General features: G+C 53.5%; 2 protein-coding genes and 1 long non-coding RNA gene across 4 annotated transcripts in view; 1 reads left to right on the plus strand and 2 right to left on the minus strand.

The window, feature by feature from the left end:
- L3MBTL2 (L3MBTL histone methyl-lysine binding protein 2) lies at positions 1-20804 on the plus strand. 2 transcript variants are annotated; one of them, XR_014145060.1, is made up of 18 exons: positions 1-152; positions 1974-2217; positions 3482-3615; positions 6980-7103; positions 7896-7975; positions 9486-9603; positions 10045-10179; positions 10454-10542; positions 13842-14073; positions 14475-14551; positions 14732-14836; positions 15540-15687; positions 16092-16174; positions 16500-16734; positions 17220-17285; positions 18223-18339; positions 18707-19472; positions 19519-20804. XR_014145060.1 is itself a non-coding variant. In XM_006729921.3 (17 exons), the coding sequence occupies exons 1-17, from the start codon at positions 129-131 to the stop codon at positions 18817-18819; spliced, it is 2124 nt and encodes a 707-aa protein (XP_006729984.1). In that variant the 5' UTR covers positions 1-128; the 3' UTR covers positions 18820-20804. The 2 variants fall into 2 exon arrangements, 1 of the variants encoding a protein (XP_006729984.1); XM_006729921.3 differs by having other exon boundaries at positions 18707-20804.
- Positions 11614-22475, minus strand: part of LOC145721388 (uncharacterized) — a 185703-nt gene continuing 174841 nt past the window's right edge. Inside the window, exon 3 of the long non-coding RNA XR_014145061.1 lies at positions 11614-11835. This is a non-coding gene — a long non-coding RNA (uncharacterized LOC145721388). The remainder of the gene's footprint in view (positions 11836-22475) is intronic.
- The window catches only part of CHADL (chondroadherin like), a 13797-nt gene continuing 9617 nt past the window's right edge, over positions 18296-22475 (minus strand). Inside the window, exon 6 of the mRNA XM_081819107.1 lies at positions 18296-18412. The gene's annotated coding sequence lies outside the window, so the exon portion shown is untranslated. The remainder of the gene's footprint in view (positions 18413-22475) is intronic.

Here is a 22475-nt window from a genome sequence, read left to right on the forward strand (position 1 = left end):
TTCCTCCTTCCTGCAGCGTGATTGGCCCGCAGCTCTGGGAAGCGGCCAATGACTGCGCTCAGGAAGAGCCGCGAGGCCAATATGGCTTCCTGCACCTGGTGACGGTTGAAGAAACGGTGTTAGGTCTCATGGAGAAGACTCGGGGCGTCGAGGTGAGAGGGAGAGAATTTATCGTGAATGGGGAAGGGAACCCCGAGAACGTCGCACGCGGGACCGTTCTTTAGGCCTTTTAGCGACGCCTGGAGGGTGGAGAGTGGAAGGATGGATAAACTGAGGTAGTTAGGCTGAGCAGGGCCAGAGGCGATTGGCGTTGCCTTTTGCCCTAGCCTGCTGGGGCCGACGTCCGGCGAGTAGTTCAGGGCGGAACAGCCTCCCTGGGCTCCCTGGAAAGGGACCTGGGTTCAGGATCTGAGAGCTCTTGCATCTTCTTTGTCCTCCCTCTCTCGTGGTCGTTTCTTTGGGGATTAAGAGGCCAGTGACATCCTGGTGGGACGTGAGGGAGATTAAAGTTTCATAAAACTACGTGTCTGGAGCGTTCACGTGCATTGTCGCCCAGTTTACTCACAACAATCCTGCGTCACTGTTTCGTTGTTATGGTTAAAGTAGCTGAGGCTTTCAGACAGGTGGTGACTCGCCAGGAAGGCCACACAGCTGTAAAGTGAAGGAGATGGGCACTTAGTCTTGCAGGCTCCAGAACTTTCCCCACTCTCCTACAGCCTGTCACCCACTCATCCTTGAGTCATTTGGCTTCTGGTCACCTTGTATTTAAATTCGGTCTCTTTTCTACTACATTTGCTTGTGTAGTTGTAAACATAAAATGGAGTAGCTCAAAAATATAAGGGAAATGGAGAATAATAGCCCGCGCTTTTAGAGCTGTCACTAACTGCTGGAAACAGAGCTAGGCTTTACATATGTCAGTCTTCATTCTAGTCATCTAAAGAAGGCTTGCTATTATCTCCATTGTACTGATGAAGAAACAGAGCAGCAAGGTTCAGTATCTTGCACAAAATCGCAGTTAAGTGGTAGAGCGAGGATTCAAACCCAGGCAAATCTGGTTTGAAAGCCCATGCTTTTAACCAATAGTAATTGCCAACATGTATCAAACACTTGCTACGTATGTTACTGTTTTGAGTGCTATATCTGTATTAATCCTTACTTCTCCCTCAAAGCTTCTGAAAGAGGTGGTATCCCAAAGATGTGGGAACTGATGCACGGAGAGATTGACTTGCTGCAGATCATACAGCTAGCTAGTCAGCAGTAGAGATGGTATTTGAGCCCTGGTCTAGGACCTTTTCTACTAAGTGCAGGGATTGATACACAGTATCTCATTTACATTTCACATCCTGTGAGCTAACAACTTTTCTTATTTCATAGGTGAGAAAGTTGAGGCCCAGAGGGGTTAAATGACTTGCCCAAAGACCCACAGCTAGTTAGGACTGAAGCTGAGTCAGAGCTATGGTACATACCACTATGCTCTAACTAGTGTGTCATCTGTTTCCCAAACACTCCTCAGGGCAGTCTGTGTCCCAAATTAACTTTTCTGTGGCTGAAATTGTTTCTGAATTGAGATTGTTTTGGTGTACATATGCTGAAGGGAGAAGAATGATTTTCTAATTTACATCTTCCCCAGAAAGTCTTCATGAGATAACTTAAGAGTATTTTCACATCATTGTATTCTATGTGAATCATGTTGAAATGTCATCATTTACAAATCCACAGGAGGAGCTTGGTGAATTCCTAATACATATTTTCTGTCTTGTTAAGCTGTTCTGATGAGTTGCAGTTAAGAATTGTATAAACAAGAGTAATGATCCTGGTGTTTGCAAAAGGGGTATTTGATTCTGCCTGCCACTTGGCCCAAAGGTGTTGACCAAGAACTGGAAAGGAAGCTGATAGCAGACCTGCATCCTTCTTCCCCATACACTAAGGCAGACCTGATTCCTCCTGCCTGGTACGTGTCATCCTTCCACTAGGAGACTCCATCTTCAGAACCTATGGAAGAGGAAGAGGAGGAGGAGGACGACTTGGAGCTCTTCGGTGGCTATGACAGTTTCCGGAGCTATAACAGCAGTGCGGGCAGCGAGAGCAGCTCCTATCTGGAGGAGTCAAGTGAAGCAGAAAATGAGGATCGGGAAGCAGGGGAGCTGCCCACCTCCCCCCTGCATTTGCTCAGCCCTGGGACTCCCCGCTCCTTGGATGGCAGTGGTTCTGAGCCAGGTGCTTTCAGAGTGTCCCCTGAAGACGGGGAGGTTTCAGGAGATTATGAAGGAAGAGGGGGATATAGGCCATGTGGGCGGAGCTGTCCAGGTGTAAAAGCTGTTTGATCTAATGTCTAAGGGCCTGTGAAAGAGACAGAAGTACCCCAAGTAGCCCCAAGGGGCATTGCCTCTGCTGCAGTCTGATTTCAAACTGCAATTTCCTTTGGTCTTTCATACGACTAATACTTATTTGGCACACATTAGATGCCAGTCATTAATATGGTGCTGCTTTTACATTTGTGTGAATAGCCGGTTGATTTTTAAGCCTGGATGTTGAGAAGGACACCTAAAATGTTCTGATCTACTATCCGGGAAAGGACAAGAAATAGCTTGTGGGTTGGATGTGAGGCTGGGGTGGAAAATACAGAATAAAGGGACTTCCTGGGGAGAGGGTTACTGATGAGAGTCCCCGTAGAGCATCTGGAAGCCAGTTAATTTCCGAGCTGTGCTGCTTGGACAGCTGCTGGATCCCTGTGTCAGGGCCCCCAGTGTGTGGACTGCCTTTGAAGAGAGACGGGCTAGATTTATATGAGGACACTCCTATTCCTTAGTGCCTGCAAATACTCTGCCACTCGACTCTTCCTTTCCATCTACCTGTCTTCTCTTCCTCCCTCCCCTCCCTTTTCTTAATCTTTCTCCCCTCTGTCTTCTTCCATCCATTCTCTTAGAATCTTAGAACATTGGAACTAGAACCATCGGAGACCGTTGAGTCCAGGGGTCCTCTGTCGTGGCTGTGCATTAGGATCACCTGGGAGCTTTTAACAGACTACAGATGCCTATGTCCCACCACAGACCAGTTAATTAGAAGCTCAGGCTTGGCTATTTTTTAAGCTCCACGGGTGATTCTAATATGATGTCAGGATGGAAACACTGATCTAGTTCAGTCTCTTTATAGATGAGGAGAAAATCTGCAGAAGTTAGGTTGGTATAGACACTTTTTTTCTTCTCGTTTTCCTCTTTACAGACTTTCCAACACTTAGCTGTTGCCCTGTGGATTTTCTTTAGCTCCACTGTTGACATATAGCCAGGGGATGCCAGGCAGCTTATCTTGGACAAAACGGATTCAGTTGTACACAAACCTGCTCCTGTTCCAGTCCCGTCAGTCTTACAGGGGGCTGGGACTCACCTAGTTAATGCACCGTTCCAGATTTTGAAGGGCCCATCATTTTGTTTGATTTGGGGTGATCGTATTAGGTGGGTCACGTGCTAAGTTCTCTTCCCAGCTGTCTGTGAGATGTGTGGTATCGTGGGTACAAGGGAAGCCTTCTTCTCCAAGACTAAGAGATTCTGCAGCGTTTCCTGTTCCAGGAGCTACTCCTCCAACTCCAAGAAAGCCAGTATCTTGGCCAGATTACAGGTGAGAGGCAGTCACTTGGAAGACCCTTCCTGGGGTCCTGGGAGTCGAGACAGGAGCAACCAATTGGCTGATGGCAAGGGGCCAAGAGGGCTTGGGAGGAGCTTGCTTGTGGCGTTCTGAGATTTTAAGTTTCTTGCTATTCTCTAAAATTTAGAGGGGAGAGGAATCCATTTATGGAGCTTGATAAATGACAGATTTCTAGAGCTGCCCTCATTCCCCACCTTCACCCCCTGCATAGTCTGACGTGTTTAGTATGTTTTAAACGAGAGCCTTTGGGGAGTCTGATGCCCTTGGTCTTTGCCCCCCAGTACTTTTATAAATGTTCTGAAAGGAAGCTAGGAGATAGGCATATGTTTCACCAACCACAATGGGTTTAGGAAGTTGATGCCTTGTCTCTGACTCCATGTCATAGACAGCCACCTAGAAAGTCTTACTACTTTTTTTTTTTTTTTGAGAGAGAGCAGTCGGGGGTAGGGGGGCAGAGGTGGAGAGGGAGAGAGAGAATCTTAAGCAGGCTCCACACCCAGCCCAGAGCCCGACTCAGGGCTCAGTCTCAGAACCCTGAGATCATGACCTGAGCCAATATCAAGAGTAGGACACTCAATGGACTGAGCCACCCAGGCACCCCTGTAAATGGAAGGATTCTTAAAGAGATGTGTTGTCTAACCCACACATTAGTTGAGAAGTGTGCTGAGGTCCAGAGGAAGAATGACTTACCTTAGGTAGTTCTGTTCGAAGAGCAGCAGAACTGGGACTGGACTGTAATCTCAGGTGCCTGGCTTTGTGGTTTCCTAGTAACTATGGCCACCATCCACAACACTGGTTCTCAAACTCGCCTGCACGTTGGGATCACCTGGAGAGTTTGAAATAGTGACTCTTGGTGAGACTTGATCTTAGGCTATGAGTTCGAGCCCCACGTTGGGTGTAGAGATTACCCAAAAACCAAACCAAACAAAACCAAAAATATGAACTTTTAAAAAATAATAAAATAAAATATCAGTGCTTGGTCTTACTCCCTAGGTTCTGATTTAACTGGGATGGAGTGTGGCCTGGACACAGGGCCTTTATTTATTATTATCTATTTATTTTTAAGTAATCTCTACACCCAACGTGGGGCTCGAATTGATAACTCTGAGATCAAGAGTCACCCACTCAGGGCGCCTGGGTGGCTCAGCTGGTTAAGTATCTGCCTTCAGCTCAGGTCATGATCCCAGGGTCCTGGGGATCTAGCCCCGAGTCACATTCCCTGCTCAGTGGGAGCCCCTCATGCTCGCTCTCTCTCAAGTAAATAGTCTTAAAAAAAAAAAAAAGGCACATATACTCCACCGACTGAGCCAGCCAGGTACCCCCTGGACATAGAGACTTTAAAAAAGACACGTCGGGGCGCCTGGGTGGCTCAGTCGCTAAGCCTCTGCCTTCAGCCCAGGTCATGATCCCAGGGTCCTGGAATCGAGCCCCGCATCGGGCTCCCTGCTCCGCGGGAAGCCTGCTTCTCCCTCTCCCACTCCCCCTGCTTGTGTTCCCTCTCTTGCTGTGTCTCTCTCTGTCAAATAAATAAAATCTTAAAAAAAATAAAAATAAAGACGTGTCCCCTCACAGGTGACTGTAATGCATAGCAGAGCTTGAGACCCACTGCTCTGACATTTATTGAAAGTCCCAGTATGCCAGGTTTCTGCTTGGTACTTCATACAATTTCTCTCTCACTTTTGTGAGATAATTGTTTCCCTTATGCAGATTTTAGTCAGGGCACAGAAAAATCTCTCCTCAGCTAATAATAGTTGTTTTTTTTTTTAAAGATTTATTTACTTAGTTGAGAGAGCGAGAATGAGAGAGAGAGAGAGTAGATGGGAGGGGGGAGGGTTAGAGGGAGAAGCAGCCTCCTTGCTGAGCAGGGAGCCCGATGCGGACTCGATCCAGGGACTCCAGGATCATGACCTGAGCCGAAGGCAGTCGCTTAACCAACTGAGCCACCCAGGCGCCCTAATAATAGTATTGTTAATAGCTACAATTTGGGAGTACTTGCTAAGTGTTTGGACTGAGTCCAACCAGTGATCTCTTAAAAATGAATTTTTTTAAATTTCTATTTTATTTAAGATTTTTTTTAAAGTAATTTCTACACCAAACATGGGGCTTGAACTTAAAACCCCAAGATCAAGAGTTGCATGCTCTACTGACTGCACTAGCCAGGTACCCCTTAAATTCCTATTTTATTTTATTTTTTTAAATTTTTTTAAAGATTTTTTTTATTTGACAGAGACACAGAGAGAGGGAGCACCGAAGCAGAGGGAGTGGGAGAGGGAGAAGCAGGCTTCCCACCAAGTAGGGAGCCCATTGTGGGGCTGGATCCCAAGACCATGGGATCTGAGCCGAAGGCAGTTGCTTAACGACCGAGCCACCCAGGCGCCCCTAAATTCCTATTTTAAAGGCTCAAATATTTTTAGTAACTTACTCAGAGGTATACAAATGAAATTGAAGAGCCAGGATTTGACCCCAGGTGTCTGTGGGATTTAAACTCACATTTTTACTTCACTGATATTTTTAAATAAATTATCTGGTAGGGGGGAGAGGGGCGGCGCCTGGGTGGCTCAGTCAGTTAAGCATCTGACTCTGGATTTGGACTCAGATGTTGATCCTCAGGGTCGTGGATGGACTGTGTCAGGCTTCGCGCTGAGCATGGAGTCATACTTAAGATTCTCTCTCTCAAAAAAAAAAAAAAGATTCTCCCTCTCCCTCTGTCCCCTCCCCCACCCTTATTCTCCCCCTGTCTCTCCCTCCCTCTTTAAAAATAAAAATAAAAATAAATTCTCTGGGTCTTTCTGAGCAGTGCTTAAGTTACAAATTATAGACCAGATTAGTGGCCTTTCACCTTTGGGGATGCCCCTGTGGAGCACCTGATGAAAGCCACGGACCTGCTCCAGAACATTCATGTATGTGTACAAAATACTGCCTCCTGACTCAGTTCATGGACCTTTCTGAAGCCCACTCTCTGCAATAAGTCTGTAGGAGCACTGGAGGAAGGAGATGGCTGAGTTGAAGCCATGAGGGAAAAGTTCCTGGAGGAAGCCAAGGCTTAAAAGATAGAAAAGATAGAATAAGCGTCCCTCCCTGCCCTGTAGCTCCTCTGACCCTGTCCTCCCTTGTTGAACAAAAGCTAAGCACTTACTGAGTGCCGGCATAATACAGTAACTCTCATCCTTGCCACCCCCCTCTGAGTTAAGATTGTTATTGTTATCCACCTGATTTACAAATGAAGAAACTGGAGGGGTTATGTAACTGGATGAATCCCAGGGTTTGAACCTAGGCAGTCCAACTCGAGAGTCCTGTTCTCAGCCATTGGGTAACACACATGTTCTCCTCCCTCCAGGGAAAGCCGCCGACCAAGAAAGCCAAAGTCCTGCACAAGGCAGCCTGGTCTGCCAAAATCGGAGCCTTCCTCCACTCGCAAGGGACAGGACAGCTAGCAGATGGGACGCCAACAGGGCAAGACGGTAAGACAGCAGGGCACTGGTGCTCAGGAAGCTGCTGGGGATCGGTGGGAGTGGGGTGCCCATTCTGGGGTGGCCCTGCCTAGGAGCCAGGAATGGGAAAGATGGGGCAGCTAGAGAGTGCCCTGGCCCAAGCTCACTGTGGATTGCGTCTTCCCCATCAGTAGGTAGTGTGGAAATTACCCCAGAAAATCCCTTTAGTCATTCCTAAAGTGCCAGGACCCCTACTCCTGATAATTCAGAAGCCAAGAATTAGCTTCTTTTCTCTTGTATTGCTTTTGGCCCTTTGGTTTCTGTTTCCCTTGGACAGTGAAGACCCCTCTCTGGTTTGGAAAGGGGTCGTGGGATAAGGAAAGGAACCTTTCTCTCTGAGTGTGTATAGCAGTTTCTAAACCTACAAGCATTAAGCAACTCTGCTTTAGGTGGTCTGAGTTTCTGACTGCAGTTGAACTCCACAGGCATGAGGGTTGGAGGGGCCTAGGTGTGCACCCTTCCCACCCATTCAGATAAGCTGCGGCCAATGAGAGGTTGGGGGAGGTCTAAGGAATTTAAGCCCAAAGGTCTTTGGATTTCCTTCTCTTCTCGGGGAAGAAAGATCAGACACTCCCCTTGAATGTTTCCTCCACTCCTGAGAGTCTGTCACCCTTTGGATAAGGTCCAGCCCTGTTCTGATGGCCACTGATGGGGCAGGTATGGGGCTTCCCGGGTGGGGAAGGACCTGCTTCTACAGGCTCCTGGGGGCCAGGTTCCTAGCAGGGCTGCTGACTTTCAGCTCTTCCTCTTTCTGCTCTGCAGCGCTGGTCCTGGGTTTCGACTGGGGGAAGTTCCTGAAGGATCACAGTTACAAAGCTGCTCCCGTCAGCTGTTTTAAGCACGTGAGTGCCCTGGAGATGAGGGGAGGGAGAGCTGGGAACCGGGGCGCATGCCACCGCTCTCACCCACCAGCCTCCCAAGCGTTCCAGGCTGGGCATTGGCACCCCGGAGAGAACAGTGGGGAGGTCTGGGTGGGCGCAGGCCAGCTTTGCCACTCGCTCCGGTTTACCTTTCTGTCCACCTTTCTTCAGCATCCTCCCACAAAGCCTCATCGAGGCCTTCTAGCACCGTGCATCCCTCTGAGGTCATTCTCACTCTGCTTATTTATGTAATGGAACTTTGTGCTAGAAATCCTTTTTCTTTCTTTCTTTTTTATAGAAATCCTCTTCTGTCTTCCCCATTGTTCCATGTTTTCCCCCTGAAAGCTTGTTCTGAACTGCTCTGGGCCCCCTGGTCCCTGGGAGGCAGATGGGGATCCTCCTGGAGCCCACTTCTGCACAGAGAAGCACAGAAGAGTGAGGTCCTGGGGGGCTGGGCCTGGAGTGGAAGGACGGGCAGAGATGCTGCCAGTTGTCTGGGGGCCAGGGAGCCGCCTAGAGTGGTGCTCCTGTTTGGTCTTTCAAGCCAGGAAGTGGAGGAGAGGAGGCCTCTTTACTCTTGGAGCCCTCTGACCAGAGTCCCATCCTAGTAGCTGCTGAACTCTGGAGAGCGCCGTGGACGGAGGAAAGTTGGGAAGTTTGACTCTTCTCCGCATTGCTGTTGAAGGCGCACACCTTTCCTAGTGGGAAGCTCTTTTGCCCTGAGTTTTCACTGCAGGGGAGTTACATCGAGCTTGCATTCAGCATACCTAATTCCATAGGCTCTGCCACGCTGGCCCTGGTGTGGCTGGGTAGCATAACCATTTCTCGGTTCTTCTCTGGCCAGAGAGATGGAATGGGATACCCCGATGAGCTTAAGCCAGGATGAGAATGAAAAAAAGGGTGAGTTTCTCCAAAGGAGAATCAAGGTGCTGTTGGTGCAAAGTGAGGATTAGCTATAGGGAAGCCAAGCAGGAAGGGTACGCTGCTGTTGGAGAGCATCTGAAGAGAAGGCCGGTTGGAGAAGTGGAGAAAGAATGTACCAGAAGTAGTATGTGAGAGCCGGCATGGTGATGGCTGAGAGACTACTACTGCCCAGGCTTGAGTGACGATTGAAAGAGGTGGTATTTGTGCCGAGGACAGTCCCTGGCACGTGGCGAGCACTAGGCGGTGTGAGGTGTAGTCGCTGGATGATGGAGTGAGGAGCTGGGGTCCTGTAAGATCAGCACTCGGGGCTGACTGACTCTGGATGTCTGGCTGTTGCACCGCCCTCCCGTCCCGTCCCCCCACCCCCACTGTCCTGCCTCAGCTCTTTGGGGACTGTGGACTCGTCTTGCTCCTCTCTTCATCCCTAGTCCCATGCCTGGCTGGCCACATGCAGCGAGTGATGTGCACTGAGGTGCAGAGAAGGACGCCAGGGCTCATGAGGCCAGCCACTCTCCCCTGTCCAATCGGGCAGCTCACTGTCCCCCTGAATGCTCTCATGCCCACACAGGTCCCACTCTATGACCAGTGGGAGGATGTGATGAAGGGGATGAAGGTGGAGGTGCTCAACAGCGACGCCGTGCTCCCCAGCCGGGTGTACTGGATCGCCTCTGTCATCCAGGCCGCAGGTGGGTAGTCCTCTGGCCAAGGCAGGGTCCAGGTTCAGAGGACCTCTCCGCACGGGTGGGCAGTATCGCGCACAGAAATTGGCTTCGTAAAACAAAAAAGCCCACCCCCGGGAGCTCTGCCAGTCCCTTCTTGGGATTCTCCTACCTTCCCTGGCTTCGAAGAGGCCACAAAGCATGACAAGTTTGTAAAGTCCCCTTTTTAAGGTTTTTTTCCAGGAATGATCAGGCTGCAGAAAATTAATTCTCCCTGCTGTGCCACACAGCTTTCCAAGTACGCGGCGTGGGTTTGTTTTGGCTGTGACTGTTGAGGACAACAGGGACCCCACTTGCCCAGAAGGAGTTCTTGGAAGAGGAGTCAGGTTTAGGCTCAAGAAGAAGGAAGGCCTGAGAATATACCTTTCCCCATCCCACCCTCCCTCACCGGTGCCCTCCTTCTTTCAGGGTACCGGGTGCTGCTTCGGTACGAAGGCTTTGAAAATGACGCCAGCCATGACTTCTGGTGCAACCTGGGGACAGTGGACGTCCACCCCATTGGCTGGTGTGCCATCAACAGCAAGATTCTGGTGCCCCCACGGAGTGAGTTGATGAGAACATTCCCTGTTGTGGTTCGTGCAGAGCCCTTGGTAGAAGGGGCACCCTTTGTCTTAGGTTAGCCCAGAGCAGAACCCACTTGCCAGCCTGCTTCCTGTCCCCTCTGGTCTCAGAAGCCCCGTGGCAGATCCAAGTTGTACAGCGGGTTTTATTAGATGTGATGGCGGCCCCGAAGAGGCAGAAATAAGTTGCTCTGGCGCCCCCTGTTGGCGGGAGCGTTGTCAGTCTGTGTAACCAGGATTCCGCTGTGTCTCCACAGCCATCCATGCCAAGTTCACCGACTGGAAGGGGTACCTCATGAAACGGTTGGTGGGCTCCAGGACACTTCCCGTGGATTTCCATATCAAGGTCTGGCACTGAGCCCTTTGGGTCTCCTAACTGATCTCCTTCCTGCCCCTCTTCCATTTTCTCTGTCCATGCTACTCACTGGAGTATTTTCTCAAAGACTCCCTTGCTTGCCAGTCTCTAGCAGCTTCACGTTTCTCCAGGAAGGATGTTGGTTGCTCTCCGCCTTCTCAGCCTAGTGTCGGCCTCCCCCACCCAACCCAGACTCTGATCCTGCCATGCTGATCACGTTGCTTTGTCTCCTGTTTGCTCCTCCAGAGCGTTACCTTTGCTCATAGCATTTTTCAGGAGCATTCGTCCCATAGATTTTATTAAGTACTTGTGTACAAGGAACTGTGGGAATACAGACCCTGTATTCAGGACCCTCCAGTCTGGCAGAGGAAACGAAGTCAAGCACAGGAATATAAAATAGACTGGGTTCTGAACCAGGGGTGTGTCTCCGAATCATCTCTGTGGCTTTTAATTTTAATTTTGTAAAATTTAGCTCCTTAACTTAAAAAATCACACACGTGGTTAAAAATTCAAAGAGAACACAAGGATACATAGTGAAGACTTCGTTTCTCCCACCTCTGTACACCAGACCCTCTGTTGTGGGCTCGCTCACATAGGGGCCTGGACAGCGTTCTGAGGTCTCCGGACCCGGATGCGCACACGTGTGGTTCCCACGTTGCCTCCGTAAGCGGCACAGCAGCGGGCAGGGGACACAGAGAGGGTGCTGTGTGGTACATGGTTGAACTGGCCCTGTGGCCTGAAGAGGAGCAGCTATCAAGGAAGGCCTCATGGAGAAAATGGCATTTGAATTCTACCTTGATGGGTAGGGTTTGGGTGGTCTGGAAGCCAAGAGTTTCGGAAAGTAAGGATGGAATAGAAGCTGGGGCCATCTCATCCAAGGCACCAGACGCCTGGTGAAGAGGTTGCCACCGTGAGTCTTAGCTGGTGGAGAGTGGGCCTATGGCAAGGAATGGTTCCAGCACCTCAAGGAAGCTTTCCCTGGCTTTTTTCCCTAAAGTAGAAATGATTTTTGCTTTAGTTGAACTTGCTGGGTACTGTCCGTTTACTCTTTATTTCTCTGTATTTTGCTAATTTATCTTTTCATACTCTTTTTTTTTTTTTTTAAGATTTCATTTATTAGAGAGAGAGTGATAGTGAGAGAGAGCATGAGCAGTGGGGAGAGGGAGGGCAGACTCACTGCTGAGCAGGGAGCCCGATGCGGGCCCAATCCCAGGACCCTGGGATCATGACCTGAGCCGAAGGCAGACGCCCAACGACTGAGCCACCCAGGCGGCCCCATACTCTCTTTCCAACAAAACTGTAAGCTCTTTCTCCTCTTCTCATAATGCCTTGCACAGTGGACAGATTGAGCAGTTGAAAACAAGCGTTCACTCCTCCCCTGGCACTTGTCTGAAGATGAGGTAGCTGATTGTGGCTGGGGCAGCCACTGGCGTTATCAAGCCGGCCTCTCCTCTGCTTAAATTAAAATGAGCTTGATTCCGGGGGGCCCTGTTGGTTAAGCATCCAACTGTTGATCTCAGGGTCATGAGTTCAAGCCCCACGTTGGCCTCCACGCTAGGCATGGAGCCTACTTTAAAAAAAAAAAAAAAGAGCTTGATTCTGGTTCCATGTGAACCAGTCAGCAAGCACACAGTGACTCACTGTCATGTACCCAGTCCTGCAGCAGATACAAAAGCAGCTGCCTCTGAGGATTGGGGGTAGGGAAGGTAAAAGGGGGTGGGTTTGTGAAGGAAGCTCTAATCCAAATCCAGTCTGGTTCCTTTGATGCCTACAATGTGGTAAGTGCTGAGTAAAATGTTTTGAATGAATGACCCACCGGCCAAGGTCAGGTGTCTACTATGTGTTTGTCAAGGAGAAAAAACGTTAACTGAGCACTAACTCTGTGCCTAGTTCTGTGCTTGGAACTGAGACGATCAAGATGAATCCTCCCAAACCTGGCTTCTACCCCTACGGAGCTCAGGTTCTGGGCGTGACTGAACAAAGAGGCCGTGAAAGTGGTGGTGGGCTGTGGGCTGCGGGCTGCCCTGGGTGGGCTTCAAAGAAAGGAGTGTGTTAGGAAAGGCTAGGAGAGGAAGGTAGCGCAGAGGGACCCCAATCCAGGCCTCACCCTGTGTCTCTCTCCTAAATGGGCCAATCAGGCAGTCGGTTTGGACTTGATTCCAGGCCTTGAGCTGATGTCTGACGCGTCTGTGGTGTAGGACTCTTAACAGCTTTGTCTGGTTGCTGCTTTGTGACCTTGGAGATGCTCCCCCTCCTGGTGGGCTTTGAAATAGCATGGCTTAGGGACGCCTGGATGGCTCAGTCTGTTAAGTGTCTGCCTTTGGCTCAGATCATGCGTGCTCTCTCTGACAAATAAAAAAAATTCTTTTAAAGATCTTATTTATTTATATGACAGAGAGAGAGACAGAGAGAGAGGGAACACAAGCAGGGGGAGTGGGAGAGGGAGAAGCAGACTCCCCACAGGGTGGGGAGCCCGATGCGGGGCTTGATCCCAGGACCCTGGGATCATGACCTGAGCCGAAGGCAGGTGCCCAAAGACTGAGCCACCCAGGCGCCCCTGACAAATGAAATCTTAAAAGAAAAAAATAGCATGGCTTAGTCCCCACCTTGGTCCCCTAGGCTGGGGCTGGTTTTCCCTGGCTGTGAAAGCCCTACAGAGCTCACTGTTTCCATTTCCCTACCCCAGGCAGGACAGCACTGAAGTCACAGTGACCTGAAAAACTCTCCTACCCCTCATCCGTGGCCTGCCATCAGGGCTCTCTAGAACAGCTTATGGGCATCTTGGTCACTGTCCCTTGCTGGGTCAGTGGATAACCGTTCCGAGTTGCAGCCCAGTGGGTTCACAGCTGTAATTAGACATACGGAGGCACCGGGGGCCTCAGCTCTCTGGACATGAGAGCTGTATGTGCCATCAGCTGGGAGGTGGAGGGGCGTGGGAAAGCGCACAAGGCTGGACACTGGGACCAGTTTCAAGGTCCAGCTCTGGCACCAGTGAATCTGGGTGAGCATAGGCAAGTCACTTGAGCCCTCTGGGGCACCTGTTTCCTTCGTCTGCAAGGGCTATTTGTACTTCCCATCATACTGAGTGACTGGTATTTTGGTGCCCACCTTGTAACCTGAGTGCTGTCCTTCCACATCATCCTGGGGAAGTGGGGGCCAGGGTCGAACCTGGTGGGATGGGAGGGCTCATCCGCCCGTTCCCTGACTCAGGGCTGGGTGCAGTAAGAGATGACACAGGGAGGGTGGGGGGAGCCCCAGGACCACAGCAGGCCTGTGCTTTGATGTTGCAGATGGTGGAGAGCATGAAGTACCCCTTCCGACAAGGCATGCGGCTGGAGGTGGTGGACAAGGCCCAGGTGTCCCGGACCCGCATGGCCGTGGTGGACACAGTAATCGGGGGTCGCCTTCGGCTCCTCTATGAGGACGGCGACAGTGATGATGACTTCTGGTGCCACATGTGGAGCCCCCTGATCCACCCAGTGGGCTGGTCACGGCGAGTCGGCCACGGCATCAAGCTGTCAGGTCTGCTGTCGGGGCCGGGGCCGGGGCGGGAGCACCTCTGCACCCCACACCACCACCGTGTGGTGGGGGTGACCACCTCCAGCATGTGCATGGTCGTACCAAGGTCCAGAGCGGTTGCATGATTTGACCAAGGTCGCTCAGTTTGTAAGGGTTTTAAACCGATTGGAACCTGGAGGTTACATGATGTGGGAAGCATCTGGATCTTATGGGTTCAGTAGTTCCTACAGAGAGCTCCTGACGTGTTCTGTCTTCTGGTCTAGGTGGGGGGCACGGGGTGCCGAGATACAGATTAGAACACATGCGGGGCAGCACCCACATTTCTGGGGAGGGGAGGGAGCTGGCCCTGTAAGCAGCCTGCAACTCCCTTCTCTCCCTTGCTCCCTCTGCCATCTCCCCAAAAGAGAGGCGCAGCGACATGGCCCACCATCCCACCTTCCGGAAAATCTACTGTGATGCTGTTCCTTACCTGTTCAAGAAGGTGAGGCGCAGCCCTCGGGCACTTCTCCTCTTGGCCACAGGCCCATTCCAGGCCTCACGACCCCGGGGTGTTCCTTTCCCTCCCCGTTTCCTTCCCAGGCCTGTGGCAGATGAGGCCAGCCACCCCCCCCCCCCCGCCACCTGGGCCACCCAGTTTCCCCAGCTGCCCCGTTCCTTTAAGGTTCGAGCTGTCTACACGGAAGGTGGTTGGTTTGAGGAGGGGATGAAACTGGAAGCCATTGACCCCCTGAATCTGGGCAACATCTGCGTGGCAACCATCTGCAAGGTGAGCCTGGGCCTGGCCCTGCAGCTTCCAGGGTGGCTTTCGGGAGCTGGTGAGGTGGCACAGAGCCCTTCACGTCCGTCCCCCCTTCCCCACTCTGGCTGCTCTGGGAGTGCCGCACTTCTGAGAGTAGGGGTCTTACCTGCTTCTTGCCCAGAATCGGCTTTCGTGTCAGGTCCCAGGCGCGTTGGAGGGGTGCTTATTGAACACCTGGCCTGAGCCTGGTCTTGTCGGGTGTAGGCCCCGCCCTGTCAACCTCCCTGGGGGCCTTCCCACCGCCACACGTCCTCTCCTTCGAGTGGCAGCCTGGCCAGGAGCCATAGCTGTGCTGACTTCTCTGCATGCCACCTCCATTATTGCTGTGGCCTGAGCAGCAAATGACTCCACCTTGGCCCCCCTGGGGACATGCTGATTTGTGCATCCAGCCAATCTTCTCCCGGCTGGGCCTGTGTGCTCACCACCAAAAACACTGGAAAAGACAGATGTAGTCCCTGTGGGAACAGCATTTGCTGTCTAGTGAGGAAAGTAAAAAACCTCATGAGTATGGGTTCCAGCAGTGCCGAGTGCTCGGAAACAGAAGCTCAGGGAAGGCTGAGATCTAACTCCGCCTGGATCCATTTGCCTCGTGTCCCCACCATAGCCACCTCACCCTGGGATGGGGGTGCAGTTCATGATACCATGGTGTCTGCCTGCCCCCCCCCACTAGGTTCTCCTAGACGGCTACCTGATGATCTGTGTGGATGGGGGGCCCTCCACAGATGGCTCAGACTGGTTCTGTTACCATGCCTCCTCCCACGCCATCTTCCCAGCCACCTTCTGCCAAAAGAATGACATTGAGCTCACACCCCCAAAAGGTAAGACGGTCCTCATAGTCGGAAACGGCAGAGTGTACCCACAGGCCCAGATTCCTGTCCAAGCCAGACCCTGGGCCTTGGAGTCTTAGAGTGGATTGGGGAGCTATCAGAACCAGCCAAGCCACCACCACCAGCCCTTACACTGGGCTGACGTAGCTCCGTGGCTAATGGGTGTCTGCGTGAGCAGAGCTCCCACTTGTTCCTTTGGGCAGTGAACAACCTATACGACGGGACCAGGGTCCTAGAGCAGGTATCAGCCTGGGGAGGAGGAAAGAAGGCTGCTGGGGATACTCCGGGCTGGGTCCTGACCCAGCTACGGGTGCCCGTTTGGCCCGTGCTCCTCTCCCAGACTCCCTCCTGCCTTCCCTCCTTTCCTTCCACATCTATGTTTTCTGCTCCACCAGGCTACGAGGCACACACTTTCAGCTGGGACACCTACTTGGAGAAGACCAAGTCGAAAGTAGCTCCGTCGAGACTCTTTAACATGGTGAGGAGAGCGAGGAAGCACGGGGCCTGGGGTGGCCCTGCCCGCTGTCAGCGGTGTTAACTCCAACCCCCTTCTCCTTCCTTGAGTCTGCATGGTGGAGACCAGCTGCTTCAGGGGAGAAGTCCCAAACCCTGCCATAGGCATTCTGCCAAACAGTCCAGCCTGCTCCCTTTCCCGGAAGGGCTGGTGCTGGGAACAGAGGGCAGTGGGATCACTGCCAGGGGACACTTCCCCCGGGCACTCCCAGCCCACTCCCTCTCCCCAGTTCGGCCCCACTGGGGCAGGGAGCTGGCTGCCTTGGTCACTGCGTCTCCCCCCTCGCCAGGACTGCCCCAACCACGGCTTCAAGGTGGGCATGAAGCTGGAGGCTGTGGACCTGATGGAACCCCGGCTCATCTGCGTGGCCACAGTGAAGCGGGTGGTGCACAGGCTCCTCAGCATCCACTTCGATGGCTGGGACAGCGAGTATGACCAGTGGGTGGACTGTGAGTCCCCGGACATCTACCCCGTCGGCTGGTGTGAGCTCACCGGCTACCAGCTCCAGCCACCTGTGGCCGCAGGTCTGGGCTCTCGCGGCCCCAGGGGACTCTTGACTTTCCTTTTCTTTTTCCTTCTTGCCAACCACTCCCCCTGCCCCATACCTACCTCATTCTTTGGCATGAGACCCAGAAGTCTCCTGGACCACTTCTAATGAAAGAGCGGCCCTCGTGTCCCCACCTCCCACTCCTGACTTGTCTGTCTCCCTCTCCCTCTGGCCTGCAGAGCGCCTTCCTTGATCTTGCCCACTCTGTCATATGCTCGTACCCTTGTGCACCCAGGTAAACCAGCCAGGCCCCTCGGAGCAGCCCAGGTGACGAGGTGGGAAGAAGGGACAGCTGCTCCCAGTCCCTCCCCCATTCTCACTGGCCCACTTTGGCTTTCCTTCTTGGGGCGTCCCGTGTGTAAGGGAGGCTAGTGAGGTGTGGGCAAGGGGTCTCGGGGTGTGCCTATACCGTGCCCTCTTCAAGCTCTCCTCTTACCTCTGTCCCTCGTCTTTCAACAACAGAGCCGACCACACCTCTGAAGGCCAAAGAGGCCACAAAGAAGAAAAAGAAACAGTTTGGGAAGAAAAGTAAGTGATGCTCTCAAGCAGCCAGGCTGATGTGGGACTTGGGATCAGCTGGGCCTGTGTTTCTGCGAGGAGAGGGGGTCACCACGTAGGTAGCGCTCTTCATGGTCCCTCCAACTCCTCTCCTTTGCCCTTCGGCCCCAGCGGGCCTATCAGCCTGTGTCTTAAGGGACCCAAGCACAAATAGGAAGTCTTCAGTCTCTGGCAGTGGTCAGGATCCCAAGCAAAAAAGGCAAGAGATGGTATTTATAAGAGAGAAAAGGGGGAGGGATCCCCATCCCTGCTGTCCTGTGGTCACAAGTCAGCACGGCCCCATCGGCAGTGCACAACTGCTGTTTGAAAGTAAGATGTATGGGGGGTGGCAATTTCTCCTCAAGCCTGTCGTTCTTCCCTTGGGACCCTCAGGGGTGGGAGCTTTGGTGTCATTTCCTTAGGCGGGGCCCCAGTCTTAACAGATCCTGAGCCCTATGCGGGCTCAGCTTGAGGGGACGGCAGGTGGAGTGGGGCGGGGAGCGGGGGGAGGTAAAGCCATCCTTCAGAGCTGCCAGCCTGTGGCAGCGAGATGGTCTCCATGAGGTGGCACCACACAGAGAAGAGGTTGTCTAGAAACAGGACAAGGAGGAAGCAGGTGCGGTCCCTGGGCAGGATCAGGTTTGAGTTGATCATGTGGGCAGGCCCTGTGCCGTCCACAGTGGTGGGGCTGGGAACGGCACTTCACAGGTGAAGAAAGGAAGCTCAGCAAGCACACCCAGGGCAGACACGCTCTCTGAGGCTCAGGCACACAGCGCCGAGGGACAGTGTCAGAGTTCACACTCTGTGCCCCCACATTGGCACCTGCCCCTCCACTACACCGCCTCTGCTCACCGCTGGATGACCCCCAGCCGTTGAGCCTCCCATGGATACAGCCCTGTGCTGGGTTTCATTCTGTTTTTATTCAAAGGGAAAAGAATACCACCAACCAAGACTCGGCCCCTCAGACAGGGGTCCAAGAAGCCCCTGCTGGAGGATGACCTGCAGGCCGCAGAGAAGATCTCATCGGATCCTGTTCCTGAAGAGAGTAAGAGCCTCCCGGGCAGGGTCAGGTCAGGGCCGGCCTGCTCCAGTGCTCAGAGGCGGCCCTTCTCCCCCACCTGGGCACAGAAGAGGAGAGTCCAGTGTGAAGGGACTTTTCCGGGCACCAAGCAGTCCTTCTTGGACCACTGGGCCTGGAGAGCTACCCAAACACCCACCCCCACCTCTGAACCGAGCCACACATCTCCAGCCGGGCCCTCTCCATCTCGCCGCCTGCCCCACGGGGGGAAGGTGCCATTCCTACCTCCCCGCCACGTCTCGAAGGCCCCCATTCATAGGGAGCCAGAGGCCCCACCCTTCCCAGGGTTTCACGCACACTCACTCTGTTCTCCAACCCCCCCCTTCCTCTTTAGTCATTGCCGTGCGCGTGAAGGAAGAACATCTAGACATGGCCACGCCGGACAAAGCCCCGAGTCCAGAGCTGCCTGTTCCCCTCGAGAACATCAAACAGGAGACCGATGACTGAGCCTTCCCCCCTGCCAGCCCGGGGCTCCTCTGTTGCTACCACCCTTCCCCCCTGCTTTAGTTTGGAGACTGAGCCTTTTTGCCTAAGTTCTGCCAGCTGCTGTGAGGGCCGGGCACCGAAGGACCTCTGGCCAGGCCTGCGTGACTGGGGCTGCCCGAGGCCTCCAGATTTGTCTGTGAGCGACTCCTCCTCCAGCTACAGTTCCCAAAGCTCTTCCTCACAGTAACCTCCCTCCACACCCACATACCCCTCGACTGCCGTGGGGTCGAGGGCTGCCCCCAGTCATACTGGAAGACGAGTCCATGAGGTGTGTACGGGTGTGTCCAAGCAAGTCCTGTAACAGGCCTGGAGGTCGGTGGTGAGTGGTGTGGTGCGTGCCTGAAAGCAGCCACGTGGAGCAGCCTCTCCCCTCTGGGCTTGGCGCTCCGCTCCTCCCAGCACCCTAGAGAGGCCAGGGAACCCCATGCGCGCGCCCACCTCTGGCAGGCAGCTAAGCAGCAGTGACCAGGAGGCAGGTTCTGGTGACTTGTGAGGTGACCTTAACCTGGTTTCTTTGTTGGCAAGAGGACTGACCCCTATTTCCTAAAAGGAACAGTGGAATAGAGGTGGGGTCTGCTCCTGGCTAGGGGGCTTGCACCACGTGGGGAGGCTTGGTGGCCGAGGGGCTACAGAGGCGGCAGGACTGGAAGGCGAGGCCAGGGCTATGAGGAGGCCCCAGCTGGACGGGGGACCACCGCCAGCTTTGCGCTTAACCTGCTCTGAGCCCAGCTTGGCTGGGACCTGTCCTTTCACCCCCTTCTCCCTGTTAACCAGGGTCAGGTGCAGCCCTGCCTGAGTCATGGGGCAGGGGAGTGGTCAGCCCTGCTGGCTGAGGTGGCCCTAAGGAAGGGAGAAGAGGATAACAGGACATGCTTCCTGGCTTTCTGTCCCTTACTGTCCATCCTCCTCTCTGAAGTTACATTCTAGAAGCTCCCCTGGTGTCTGCCCAAATTTCAGTAGCTTTTATTTTTCCCAGTTAGTTTCCTTGGAAACGGTCTCTTTCCGTCTCTTCAGTAACTTTTCCTGGAACGTAAGGTGGAGGCAGGCTGCCCTTATTTCTTGTCTTTGGGTGGAGACGCACTGCCAGGTGGGTCCCCGTGTCGTCCTTTAGGGGGTACAGCCGTGCTGCCATGGGCGTCCAGCTACTCTGAGCTGGTCTGTCAGGCTGCCACTGCCCGTGCGTGCTGGGTGGGGTGTGGGGTGCTGGCCGTGCATTTGCTCAGGACCTCTGCTGTTCGGTGTTACCCAGAGATGGGGTGACCAGCCTAAGGGGAGCTGATTTCCAGTTATTTTTTTCCAGAGAGAACTCGATCCTCACTCCTTTACTAAAGGCACTAGAAAGCCCCACATGGTGTAGAACCCAGGCCCAGAAAGTGGTCAGTTGGTGCAGCGTGAACTCCCCCAAACAGTGACTAGATTTGGAACACAGTGAAGATCAAGGACGGGCCATGCCTTCCCCTGCTGTCGCTCACACACGCACCCCAGACCTGGACAGTGACAGGTCAATAACCTCAGCCCCCCTCTCCCCAGGGAAGATGGCCTGGGTACGCATTTGGGCTCACAGTGTACCCGTGGAGCTCTTGCAGGCTCCTGCTCCCAGCTGAAGCTAGTGCCTTGTCCCCAGACCCCTTGCAGTTCGGGGATCCCGTTCTGACTGGAGCTTCTGGGAAAACTGGCCTTGGACGGCATTGTAACCTTCAGTTCCTTCCCCCTGAATGAAGTGAGGCCTGCCTGTGCCCTGATGAGGATGGCAGAGTCAGGGGACAGGCCAGCTGCCATTCCCGCCCTCGACTGGCCGCCCCGGACTTCCTGAAGCCGTTAGTCAGGTTTCTGTTTCTTAGAGCTGAGTGTATTCTCATCTGTCACCTCCTGTGAAGGCTGGGTTCACACATGAGCACAATGAATAAATGGCCTCATTTGAGCGCCCCATCTCCATAGCAACCACACTGTGGGTTACCCGTATTTGCGTCTCTGCCGTTCCTCTCCTGCAAGACCCTGAGCTCCCCAGAGGCCGAGCCGGGGCCTGGTCTGCCGCAGCAGCCTGGTACTAAGCCCCACGAGTGTGTGACCTGAAAATACGTAACTTGTGTTGCTGGGGCCGAAAGATCTTGATTCATCACAGATGGAAGTGGGGGCTTCTGGGAGGTTTCCACTCCAGACACAGGACCAACTTTGTACCTCACTTGCCCTTGGAGAGAACCGGAGAGCTTGGAGTCCAGCCGGGGGTGGGGGCTGCTGCTGGCTATGAGACGTCCTGAACCGTTTCCACTCCCTGTGCCCGCCGCTCCATGACCGGCAGTGGCTCCCTGGTGCAGATTAGACCGAGTGCAAATGCACACACCTTTCCTTTACTGGCCCCCAGGCTAGACACCGTTCAGCTTCACAGGAACCCCGAGGTACACGTTGACTTCATCTTATCAGAGTTTAGTAACTCATTGGCTTAAATCCACAACTGTTAAATGACAGCAGCGGGATTAAGCCCAGGGCGGTCTGCCGTATTACCACCAGTAGGTACTCTTCTTCATTCAGTGTCCTTCCTGAAGCATCTTCCACATGCCAGACAGCACCACTAGAGGTTGGGCCTCAAAACTGCAATGCATGGGTGCTCCTGCCGTGGCCATGAGCCAGGTGAGCACACCCAGAACGGGACTCAGGGCCCTGTGTGATCCTCGAGGTCAGGGTCCTTTTTTTTTAAAGTAGGCTCCATGCCCAACGTGGATTTGAGATCAAGTCTCATGCTCAAAAAAAAAAAAAAGTCACATACTCTACCAACTGAGCCAGCCAGGCACCCAGGGCCCCTATCAATTCCTTTGTATTCCTGGGAGGAAACTGCCACTTTCAACAAAAATGAAAAACCTATAACCCCAGGGCTAGCATTTGGTGGGCGATCTCCAAGTCCAAAAGGGTGACTGGATGGAACCGTCTCAGATGTCCCAATGCCTGCTGCAGCCAGCATACCACGGGAGTCAGGGTGCGGGGTCTTCCCCTTCATCCAAAGCCCTGACCCGCAGCTGGTGCCGGTCCAGAGGCAGGCTGAGCACTGTCCCTGTCTTACCAGGACCCACTTTTCTGTTCTCATCCTCCCTCTCAGGACTGGCCTCACCTCCCCGTGCCCTCACCGCACAGCAGGGGTTCCCACAGGCAAGGCCCCCGTATCCTGCTCGCCCTTCACTGCGTGCTGCACAGTTTTGCTACAGCCGAGGGCTCAAGGACGCGAACGTAAACGCCAGGCGGGTGATGCGACACCGCAGAGCAGGGCCGGCATGTGGCTGACGAGCCCCGGGAGGCGGCGGCAACAGCGCCTGAGCCTCTGCTCTGTCCCGGGGGTGAGCCAGGCCCGAAGGGGTGAATCAACAATGACCCAACAATGATCCAACAATGACAAGCGGCATTGCTTTTAGGAACACGCTGGGGCCAGGTAGCCTGTGGCTTCTCGGAAAGGCCACTGTCCCAGAGGACGTAGTCATTTCCTCATAAACCCACCTGGGCCCAGCCAGGGGTGCAGGAGGTGAGGAGCGGGGACAGATACTACGGCAGGGAAGCAACAGAGTCATTGCCCAGATGTGGAACCACATGAATTAGGACCGACAGAAGTCAGATCCCTGCTCTCCTGGGCT

This window comes from Leptonychotes weddellii, chromosome 5 (assembly GCF_054177405.1).
Source record: "Leptonychotes weddellii isolate Sample4059 chromosome 5, ASM5417740v2, whole genome shotgun sequence".
In the NCBI taxonomy this organism is placed as follows: Eukaryota; Metazoa; Chordata; class Mammalia; order Carnivora; family Phocidae; genus Leptonychotes; species Leptonychotes weddellii.

Coding starts and splice junctions, on each gene's coding strand:
- L3MBTL2 (XM_006729921.3), top strand. CDS start 129: ATGGAGAAGACTCGGGGCGTCGAG. Junction 16,735..17,219: donor CCAGCCACCTGTGGCCGCAG/GTCTGGGCTCTC, acceptor TTTCAACAACAG/AGCCGACCACACCTCTGAAG. Junction 18,340..18,706: donor GGATCCTGTTCCTGAAGAGA/GTAAGAGCCTCC, acceptor CTTCCTCTTTAG/TCATTGCCGTGCGCGTGAAG.